This window comes from Homarus americanus, unplaced genomic scaffold (assembly GCF_018991925.1).
Source record: "Homarus americanus isolate GMGI-L3 unplaced genomic scaffold, GMGI_Hamer_2.0 scaffold24855, whole genome shotgun sequence".
Lineage (NCBI taxonomy): Eukaryota > Metazoa > Arthropoda > Malacostraca > Decapoda > Nephropidae > Homarus > Homarus americanus.
The window spans coordinates 10298-22088 of NW_024739580.1; the positions used below are offsets into that span (position 1 = coordinate 10298).

The following is an 11791-nucleotide window of genomic DNA, read 5'->3' on the forward strand; positions in this document are numbered from 1 at the left end:
TAAGAACGTTCAACTTACAAATTTTCAGAGAAACAAACATCATCAATGAGGGGGGTTACCTGCCAGAACAGGTGTTTAATGTGGATGAGACTGGATTATTTTGAAGAAAATTCCAGATAAAACAAACATTACCTAAGAGGAGAAGAGTGAGCCAGGTTTTAAGGCTGTATTAAAGGGTATAGCTGGGCTAAATATCCATAATCTTTTCAGTTTTTACAATAAGTTTGGTATCTACAGGAGTAAAGTTGGACTTACAAACAAGACTCAAGAATGTAGCTCTTTCGCAAGTAGAGGAGCATCTGTAGTGCATTTTTTTCTCAGGTGAGAAAAGATGCCCCGCCCCATGACTGTATTGCTCTAATTTTATCCAAAATTTTATTATAACATGCATATTATCTCGATATTACTACATATTAATTCACAGAAATAAACAAACATGTTGTCAGTAAAGAAGAACACTCACCTCAACCCAAGAAACAGGAAGTTTGCAGGTGTAAGTCCTGGACCCACTCTCCAGAGGACTATTTCAAAGCACACTAAGTCTCGGTAATTTCCAGGAAGGTCACCTGCAACAAGAAAGTCTCTTTCAGAAACAGGTAATTAAACACAATTGAAATCTTAACTATAAAGTAGAAGGAGTGACAACAACTTGTTTCAGTTGCTCTCCACCCATAGCAGGAAAAGGCTGATATCATCATAATCATCTCCAACATTTCATGTCCATTTCCCACAGTTGTGTGCATTAGCCATGATTACCTGATGGCAGCTCTCTAAGCTGCATAATGTCTTTTAATAACATCATAAAGATTAAGTTGTAAATGTGTCCACCAAACTTTGAGGGCTTGGAACCCTTGGAAGCTCTAAACTAGAGTGATTAGGGCTAAACTGACCATCAGCCAACTTCCCCCTAACCATGTCCCATGATCAGATGTTTGACAAAGCAAGGTTGTCCATGGTGGCTTGGAAGGTATGGAAATCACTCTCAAGGTTTCACAGCACATGAGTTACCAATTATTTACTTGTCAGACTTTATCACTGAGTGGGAAGAAGAATCAACCCCACATAATCCACTGACCTCTTATGATGACATCAAAGGAGGAGGATGGGATCTCATTAATTCTTTTTAGGCTCTATTATCAAACAGGATTTCAGGATCTATCCTTTATAACTATTTATCTGTCAAAAATAACTAATGAATGCTTAAGCTGTGCTGTACAAAGAACACTCTCATGAAGAAGACCTGACCACAGTTGATACAAAACTGTACCACGTATGAAAATATGAAAGTTAAAGACACACGTAATGAAAATTCAAAATGCCCGAACTGCAAAGGACATCACCGCACTTTGGCAGCACGATGCCCAGTAAGGAAGGATATCATCAAAGACATGAAGGAAAAGGAAAAATCGAACAAACATATAGAAACTGACCCAACTAAAACCTATGCTGCAATAACAAAGTTGCAAGACACTACAGATGGCACGCACGCGCCATCTATCGGACAATCCCAGAACCAGAAATTTGACACTGACAGTCCCTCGCTTAATTCAGATTTCGTCCGATATCGGGATTAAAGGGGTCCGTTTTAACGAGGGTCTACCCTTCACCATACTAGCCACACCGATACATGCCCACATAATCAACGTGGCTAACACGGGAACATTCGGAAAAACTATCAGAGAAATGTTTGCAGCGAACAACCTACCACAGGTAAACTTCCCACACAATGCCCCATCAGCAGACATTTTCAAAATAATAACCAAAAACAGTCTAGGAATCACCAGCAAAGAAAGGGAAGATAAAATAACACAACAAGAAAATTGCACAGGAGCAGAGACTGCAATGGATACAACCCACTCCCAAATAACCACAAGACCCTAGAGAACACAACCAACCAATCAGCTAAGTCAACACCAGCAAGACCACGTAGAGAGAACCCCACCGGTCAACGGCCAGCCGACGTCGGAGACAGCATAGGAATCAGGTTTTACTCAGTCAACTCCCTGTAACAAATGAGAGATTGTTAAAAGATATTAAAGAAGGAACAACCAAATACACATATGAAGAGGGACTCATAGAAACACTAATACGTGGAGGAAAAATAAGCAGCAAATACAACAAAATCGAGAACGTAGACTTATCAAAATTCAAGAAAATAAGAACAGGACTGAAGGAGAAGAGAGAGAGACTCTCCCCCGGAGAGACCCGAGCAACCGAACAACACGCGTCAAGTTCATGCGACCCACGATTACGCAAAACAGAACACAGAAAATAATACAACACAACGTCCTGGCCTGGACACATACAAGAAAAACAGAACTGACAAACATATACAACAGCATAGACCCAGACATAATTCTCATAAACTCACACCGACGGAAAAACAGTGACAAAATAAAACTCTTCAACTATTACACACATCAACTGAACATACACTCATAGACAATTTCCAAACCTACTTCTTAGCAGTCGAAATCAACACAACTAAAGGCCCAATAACAATCGGAACAACATATTTACCTTGCCGACGACAAACATTCCCGACTGGCGACTTACTAAAACTAATGAGACGTAACACACCAGCATACAGTATTTTATAGGAAACTTAAATGCGACACACACCATACTCGGACACAGAACCAGAAACCCAAGGGGGAAGATTATACACGACCTATTAGAAAACGGCAACATCACACACCTGGGCCCAGATTTCGAAACCTACATAGCTGCAGGAAGCACCGGGAAGCCGGATATGGTTTTGACCAATAGACACCACCATTTGAATTCACACATGAAACCTGGACCAACCACCACTAGCGATCACCTGCCCATAATTATCACTCTATCAACATCACCAATACAAATCCCCTCCATCCCTAGATTCTCTTTCAACAGAGCAAACTGGGAGGGTTTTAAGGCAGAACTCAACACAAACGAACAAATACATCAACATAAAAACACAGCAGACATTGACATAGCCCTGGAAACATGGTACTCTAAAGTCACCACAGCCATGGAAAATAACACCCCCAAAACAACTTACCGCACACTACCCCACGCACAATTAACACACGAACAGAAGATAATCCAGACAAGACTGAATAATATACTAGAACATACAAATGCTCACGGCTGGAACCAAGAAACGATAACTCTCTTCAGAAACCTAAAGGAAGAGCTGAAAGAAATATGTAAACAATCACACAACGACAAATGGAACCAGATAATCACAAACACAGAGGCCGATTATCACAACCCAAAATTTTTCTGGAGTAAAATAAAAAACTAATGGGCACTAACTCCATAGATAACAGCCATCTTATAGACGACAACGGGGTAAAAGCTAGAGAATCTGTAGAAAAAGAACTGATCTTCAGAAATTTCTGGAGCAACATATATAAAATGACAGAAGAAGAAACAGAAACTATTGTAGAGTAACAGAACAGATGGTAACAACACACCTTACACTAAACACACAGAAATGGCAACCACCAAGAACAATAGACCTCAACATACTAATCAGTGCAGACACATTAACCTTGCCAATCACCACAAAGACATAAGAAACATAATAACCAGTTTTAAAAATAAAGCACCTGGACTAAGTCAGACAAACAAAACAGTCCTTCAAAACATACCCACAAATCTTTAACGCTTCACTAGCAACAGGACACTTCCCCAGACCTATATCCTTATTAGAAACACCAGGGAAAATACTAGAAAAAATAGTCAACAGCAGACTCAGAAACTATCTAGAACAGGAAAACAAATATAACCCCAGACAACACGGATTCCGAAAGAACCGAGGCACAAACACGGCTATTGCATTAATTTGAGAATCAATAGCTAATGCCGTCAGCAATAAAAACCAGTGCAATATTGTTCTCAGAGACGTATCAAAAGCTTTTGATAAAATGTGGCTCTAATTCCACAGTGAATTTGATCGAGGGGGCTAAGTTGTTAAGTTGTGGCAGGAATGCTTTTAGGTCCTCATTACATGGCCAGAGACATAATACATCATCAACATATCTAAACCAGACTGCTGAAGGTGGTAAAATATTACTTAATAGTTTCTTTTCAACTGCCACAACTTAACAACTTAGCCCCCTTGCTCAAATTCACTGTGGAATTAGAGCATGACTGTAAATTGCCTTTACTAGACTGTCTGATCCACAGAATAGGTAACACCTTTAAGTTCAGTATTTATAGGAAACCTACTCATGTGTGTTCATACATTCATTATTATTCTGCCCACCATAATAGTCAAACAGTCAGTATTTTCATCATTGTTTTTATGTGCTTTGAGAATTTGCAGCCCGGAATTTATTGATGAGGAATATAAATATATCTATAATATTGGCTTGAACCTTCAGTACCCTAGATCTTTCATAGACAAATGCCTTAACATTACTAAGAAATCTTTCTATAGAACCAATCCCAAGCCCACCCATGACCATAAGAATCTCTTAGTATTACCATTTCACAAAAATTTTTCTCAAATTCCTTTACAACTAAAAACCTGGAACGTCAATGTGGCATTTAAAAACTCATGCACTGTTAAAAATAAATAAATAAATATATATATATATATATATATATATATATATATATATATATATATATATATATATATATATATATATATATATATATATATATATATATATATATATATACATACACACACACAGTCGGCCCTTAACATACGCTGGTTTAGCATACACGGATTTGCAAATACGCGGATTGCCCCGCCGGAGGAATATTCTGTACATTGAAGTAATTGAAGTACATTCAAATCGCGCGCCATTCAACTCGCACCGAACACGGGACACCGCCCGCTCCTGCAACCTCACACACACACACGCATAGCTCTCCCTCACTCAGTCAGTCTCGCTGTAACCACGCTTGTGTTGACATCAGCATTGTAGTTGCAAAAATATTACATTTCTGTGAATGTATTATATCAAGCACAGTATGAATAGAATATCACTAATATAAGAATATTTTAATCGAAAACTATTAAAAAAACGAGTAACATATCTTGAACATCGGAAGGTTAGGTAAAGTCTTTTGTTTTCGTGTAGTTTATCCTAATTTACATTGAAATACACCACGTTTCAGCAAAACTACTATTTATTTCTGAGAATATGGAAATGTAATATTTTGCCGAAATGACGCAGGTATTACAGTGGAAAGTGACGAAAGCAATGACTTTCACTTTCTTTCGTTCAAAAGATGTTACCGTAATCGCTTTTTGAATGGTTTTCAGTTAAAAAACTGTTGTAATACAATAATATTCAATCCTAATTCACTTGTGATGCAACAGTTTTTTACTGAAAACCATTCGAAAAGCGATTACGGTAACATCTTTTGAACGAAAGAAAGCGAAAGTCATTGTTTTCGTCACGATTTTATCCCACTTTCCACTGTAATACGGACGTCATTTCAGCAAAAATATTACATTTCCGTGAATGTAGTATATCAAGCACAGTATGAATAGAATATCATTGTAATATAACAGTATTTAAACCAAAAACTATTAAAAAAACGAGTAACATATCTTGAACATCGGAAGGTTAGGTAAAGTCTTTTGTTTTCATCATGTATTTTATCCTATTTTACATTGAAATACACCACGTTTCAGCAAAACTACTATTTTTTTCTGAGAATATATTCATTCAGGTGCAGTTTAGGTAAAATATACATGTGCTGTAACATTTTTTTAATTGAAAACGATTTGAAAAACACGTACCCTCTAGCCCTGTTCAAGGAGAAGACTGGGAAGAGCTGTTTGGTGCTTAAGACGATGACAAGGAAAATGATTTTGATGGATTTTAATGAAAATATTCAGAAATATGGTATTGTAGTATTTATTCAAGTGAATTAGGATAGAATATTATTTTAATACAACAGTAGTGACGATGTGGAGGAGGCGGAGGCATAGAGCGGGGACGAGCGGTGACTGGCGGCAGCAGGGACGAGTGGAGATGCCAGCCAGTACATTACGGGTGTACAGTATTAATTGATTTTATAGCTCTTTTTGCATTTTAATATTAAATACTGTACATTACGTTTCAACAAAACTACTATACTTGTTTCAAATTTAATTAACAAAGATTGATGTTTCAAATGTAATGAACAAAAATTGATGTACAGTATCTATAAATAAACTTTAAAAAAATGAATACTTTGTTTTACATCGTCCTGTGTATACCATACCATGCATTTGGCTACTTTGGGCTTCCTATGATGACGCAAGAGATCTGCCCTGGCAACTGTACCGACACTCACAGCCGGTGGTGCGTCGTTTCCATAGTTTACTGGTAGTTACTGGTAAATATTTTCAACCTAACGAAACTATTACCCGTTTAGAGGTCGACCTCCAATTTTTTGCCAAATAATTTGGTCTTAAAAACTCGAACTACACACAGGTATATATGGTAAATAAGGACATGGGGGGCCAGGGGTTTTTCAGGGGGGGGGGCAAAAGTACACGGATTTTTAACATTCACGGGTATCTCTCAAACCTAACACCAGCGTATGTTAAGGGCCGAGTGAAAAAATGTATATGCTACAATACAAAACTAACTGAACCAAAAAAGATAAAGTTAAAGTCTTAAATTATTTATGCCTTAACCACATGAAAAGGTTAAATAAATACACAGTAAACTTACTGCTCCACATGTAACAATGCGATTGGTGCTGGGAGCCCAGTCAATGCCTGTGACACGCAGATCATGACCCTGGAGTGTTTCCTGAAGCTTCCACTCTGATGCAGCTCTGCCATATATATTCACTTCATTGTTGTTGAGACTCAATGCCACTTCTGTAAGAAATACACACACATGCACTGAGGTTGCAAAACTAGAGAAACAAAACAAAACTACAGAGAAGCTAAGTAGCTAAATAAAATCTAAACCTAACAATGAAAAAAAAAAATAAAATAAAATTAACTCCACCTACTTTCTGGTACAAACTGGGAGAGATCAGAAGCTTTGAACATGTTATGACCAGAAGAGGAAACCAGTCCTGCTCAGGTATAAAAAAGAGGACTGAACCCCCCCCCCAGTGATTATGCTGTATTATGACAGCTGTCTGGCTGAAAACTTAGGTAAAATTGCAGATTACAGTAACCAAAGAATAACCTAATCTAATCTTCCAGAATTCTGTGGTTGCAGTTATTTTTTATTTTTATTTTTTATTTTTTTACGGGGAATAGGCCACCCAGCAACAGGTCATTGAACCACAATGGGGCCTAGGGGGCAAAAAAAATAAGAGTAAAAAGAAATTGAATTGCCCACAGAGAAACTGTGGGCACCACGGGCAATACGAGCGTTACAAGTCCACGGCCTTGCCGGCAGTACACGGGATGCCAAATCCACCAAACATTGGCCATTAAAGTACCTGTAAAAAAGAGAGTGAAGCAACATTGAAGCAAAGAGAAAGGGATGAAAGATTATCAATTAAAGGAGGAGAGTCAATAAGATGAAATGCCTTTGATTTCACCTTATCTAACAGTTGGACAGAAGAAGAGCCACCCTCGATATGAGCACAGTACTCCAAGTTAGGACAAATGAATCTCTTATAAACTGAAGCAACTGCTCAGGAGTAAAGTAGCTACGGCATCTGTACAGCATTCCCAGCTTTCGGAAGGCAGTTTTAGCAATGTTGTGGACGTGTGGCTTCCATGACATATTATAGGTAATGGTGAGACCTAACATATCTATTTTAGAACTTAGCAGAATGATTGCATCCTGAAATGTGATTGGTGGGAGATCATCAAATATTACAAAAACTTCTTCTAGAAAAGTGATACCGATAAAACTCAGTTTGAAAATTAGATGGCAATTTACCTGCCAGGCAAGTGCTATTTAACTTCATATAGGTCGGTACTCACGGCTGCGGTCCTCATTCCGGGCACGACAAGCGATGGGCACGAGGCCGAACCGGAACACTTCTGTCATGGCGTATCACTTGGAGCAGGTGTCTGTAACACTGTGTAAAATAAATGGTAAATTTTCACAAATGCACCGGTCTTTGTTCAGATATTAAAAATATGTTTTTTCAATGTTACTCGATGAGTTTCGAACAAATTTAATATTAATTTCAGCCGGAAATCAATAGTTCTTTGGGTAAATCACATAAATAAAAAACCAACAAACTAACAAATCCAAACCTAACCTTAACTAACCTAACACTATTTTTCCGACGAAAATCTGCAATTGACGTAAAACTCTCGCCCAATTATAAGTCTCCTATAGCCAATAAGAAAATCCCACACCACCCCCCACACATGCGCTGTAGATGCTTAAGAATCCAACACGGAGGTAAGGAGCACTGCGCGACGGGCGGTCAGACCTCCGTGAGACGTAAACAACAAATGACAACACTCGTGAATGACCAAATCTAATAATATTGAAAAATTAATATCTCGGTTATCCTTAATTTCCGGCGGAAATGTCACAAAAGAAAAATGTTTTAGATTGTCTAAACATTACGAAAAACATATTAATAACAGTGAGAGAAATACCAGTGCAAGATCGAAAATTCACTAAATAAATTATAAAACTTACACAAGTCATAAATAAAACTATATAAATATATCAGGTTTTAATAGGTTCTAGTAAATGTCACCTAGATTTTAAAATATATCATAATGGTAAGAACATATTGAAAAAATGAAAGAAATTGAACAACACCTGCTGGTTTTAGTCATCTCTTCCAAGAATACCTTTATACCCGTTAAATATAAGATTAACTTTAATTTCTTACCGTAAATAAAGTGGCAACCATCTGTATCCATTAACTAAAACAGTATCTACATGGATATTACAGTACAAATATAAATCTTTCACCAATTACATGACCAATGTATATAATTATTATCATAGATATACGAATTATTGGTTAAAGGCGATGAATCATTTACAGTAGGCGGGGCTGTCCCCTCACGTCTTCCGCCATAACTACGACCTACAATAACTTCTTTCATGCCATTAGGAAGTTAATTTGTTATATATTATCAAAATACATGGAACAAAAAAAAGAGTTCCTTCTACTTACCTAAATATTGAAGGATATTAGCGGACTCTGGTCAACATCCTCAAGTCCTGACTTGTGACCAAAACAGCTTGAGTCTCAACCTGTTGGCCTGACTTAAAGCACAAAGCAGGGAACTCCCAATTCAGGGATGGGACACACTTGTAGTCTTCTCTCAATTATTTACTCTAGAAATCACCCGAGAAGGAAGAGGCTGGGACCTAGATCAGACATAACTAGTTATTATACATACAAAACAAGCATCAACTGTTGTCATAGGGGTACCACACAGTAGTAGGAATTAAACAATACATAATAAACCCAACACAGGGGGTAGTGTAGACTCACTCCAGGGTGAATGTCTGGAGAGCAACGCTAGAATTAGCCTTATTCTGGCTTACAAACTACCTCCACGAGATCATCACATTCTTCATATAACATTTATTATGCTCAATCTATCAAACACACTCTAACAGAGCAAAGAAATACGTGGGACATACCTGCTACTGGGCCCCGGGATGTAAACAACGCCATGGCCTCTCTCCCCCCCGGCTGGGATGCATATTCGTTCTAGCGCGGATTCACAAGACATACTTTTACTTTTTACTTTTATCCTCTTCGCCACTGATCGGCTTGTTAGCCGCTTGGGCGATCGGTCACGACTCTTTTCCTTTATATTCTTCACCAAAGGGTCGGCTCGCTAGCCGCCCGGGCGATCGGTCACGTCTCTGTCACGCACTGTTGGCAAATACTGGGCATGCACCGGCTCCTGAATGTACCTGAACCCGCTCCAGTGTTGGTCAAGTCTTCTCTTGAAAGAGCTCACACTCGGTGCCGTCACAACACTTTCTGGTAGATTGTTCCAAGAGTTTACAACCCTCACTCCGAAAAAGTTTGCCCTCACGGTTTTCCGGACTTGCGGCTTCTTCAATCTTGAGCTGTGACCCCTTGTGGGGCGAGCGTCCGCCAGCTCCAAGTAAGGACACTCAACTGAGTAGTGCCCCCTGAGATGCTTATAAACCTCAACTAGGTCCCCCCTTGCCCGTCTGTAGTATAAGCTAGGCCAGTTCAGGCGCTCCAATCTCGCAGGGTAGCTGAGATGCCGAAGTGCAGGCACCAGCTTGGTGGCCCTCCTTTGAACATTTTCAACCAACTGACAGTCCCTAGCATATCTCGGGGACCAGATGGGGTGACAGTACTCCAGATGGGAAGCACTTCACTCCTGAAGATCGTCACGAGGGACGGACCGTCTAGATATCTGAACGACCTTCTTATAAGACCCAATAATTTATTTGCCTGATTTACCTTCTTCTCACAATGGCCCGAGAACTTCAGCTCATTGTCAACATACACACCTAGGTCCTTCTCACACACAGTCTCAACTAGTACATTTTCTTCATCCCGTTGGGACATATGGTACGCCTCCTTACCGTTGGTACGCCCCAGATGCATCCTCTTACACTTCGTGACATTGAATCTCAGCAGCCATTCCTTCGACCATTCCTGGAGCCCACAGAGGTCCTTCTGCAGCTCTTCACAGTCCGCTTGGTTCTTAATTTCCCGAAATAACTTGCCATCATCGGCAAACATTTGTATGGAGGAGTGTACAGCGTCAGGCATATCATTTATGAAACAAACAAACAACAGCGGGCCCAATACACTACCCTGCGGTACCCCACTTGTTACAGGTACAGATGACGATTTCGTGCCATTAATCACCACACATTGCTTGCAGTCATGTAGAAAGTCTTCTATCCACGCTAGGACATTTCCCCGAATTCCGTACCCTTCCAGTTTGATTTTCAGCCTTTCGTGGGGTACACTGTCGAAAGCCTTGGCAAAATCTAGGTAAATATTGTCGATATTACCACCCCGTTCTAGAATATGGGTCCAAATATCCAATACCTTGAGCAATTGTGTCAAGAAAGAGCGCCCCGGCATAAAACCGTGTTGGCAATCTTTTACAAGGTTGTTTCGTAGTAGATGTTCCATCGCTGCATCTCTGATAATACTCTCAAGTAATTTACATATTATGCTGGTCAGGCTCACCGGTCTATAGTTGTTCGTGGAGTGCCTATCGCCCTTCTTGAAGATAGGACTCACATAAGCCACTTTCCATTCACTGGGGACCATTTGTTCATCCAGGCATTTACAAAACAGAATCTTCAGGGGCTCTGCAAGCTCGTTGCACAGCTCCCTTAGCACTCTAGGATGCACCATGTCAGGTCCAGGACTCTTATGGACCTTTAGCCTGGACAGTATATTTCTAATACCCTCTTCTGTGAACACAATGTGGGTCAGTGCTGTCTCGAACCGTCTGTCCTCAAACGCAGGAAGGTTAGTTGCATCCTCTCTTGTGAACACTGAGGAAAAGAAGCTGTTCAATGCCTCAGCTTTATCCTGGTCAGAATCTGCGTAACTACCATCTTCAAGCCTCAGGTCTAATACTCCTACTCGCGTTTTCAATTTCGACTTTGCATAGCAGTAAAACGCCTTTGGGTTTGACTTGACCTCGCGTGCAACCAGCCTTTGGAACTCCTTTTCAGCCCTCCTACACTCTATCTTTGCTTGGTTTCTGGCTCTTGCATACATCCTCCTGTCTTGCTCATCGTTTGACCCAACCCACGTCTTGAATTTCTGGGTTTTCTTCTTAATTTTGTCGACCGCCGCATGGTTCATGTGTAGGGATCCCCTCGTATTCCTAGAAACACTGGGTTTGGTCTTGGGTATATATTTATCGATCAAATGGGTC

The 11791-nt window shown here is 39.7% G+C and overlaps 1 protein-coding gene across 2 annotated transcripts; it reads right to left on the bottom strand.

Moving 5' to 3' along the window:
- Nucleotides 1-463: 463 nt before the first annotated feature.
- LOC121874954 (actin-related protein 2/3 complex subunit 1A-like) lies at nt 464-9645 on the bottom strand. Of its 2 annotated transcripts, none has more exons than XM_042379309.1 (5): nt 9540-9645; nt 9064-9260; nt 7898-7987; nt 6675-6826; nt 464-566 (listed from the first exon to the last, which is right to left on the bottom strand). In XM_042379309.1, exons 3-5 carry the CDS (start codon nt 7962-7964, stop codon nt 537-539), a joined length of 249 nt encoding a protein of 82 aa, XP_042235243.1. In that variant the 5' UTR covers nt 7965-7987; nt 9064-9260; nt 9540-9645; the 3' UTR covers nt 464-536. The 2 variants fall into 2 exon arrangements, with proteins under 2 accessions (XP_042235243.1, XP_042235242.1); XM_042379308.1 differs by having other exon boundaries at nt 7898-7995.
- Nucleotides 9646-11791: the final 2146 nt, after the last annotated feature.

Coding starts and splice junctions, on each gene's coding strand:
- LOC121874954 (XM_042379309.1), bottom strand. CDS start 7,964: ATGACAGAAGTGTTCCGGTTCGGCCTCGTGCCCATCGCTTGTCGTGCC. Junction 6,827..7,897: donor CCGGAATGAGGACCGCAGCC/GTGAGTACCGAC, acceptor TATTTCTTACAG/AAGTGGCATTGAGTCTCAAC. Junction 567..6,674: donor GCATTGTTACATGTGGAGCA/GTAAGTTTACTG, acceptor TTCTTGTTGCAG/GTGACCTTCCTGGAAATTAC.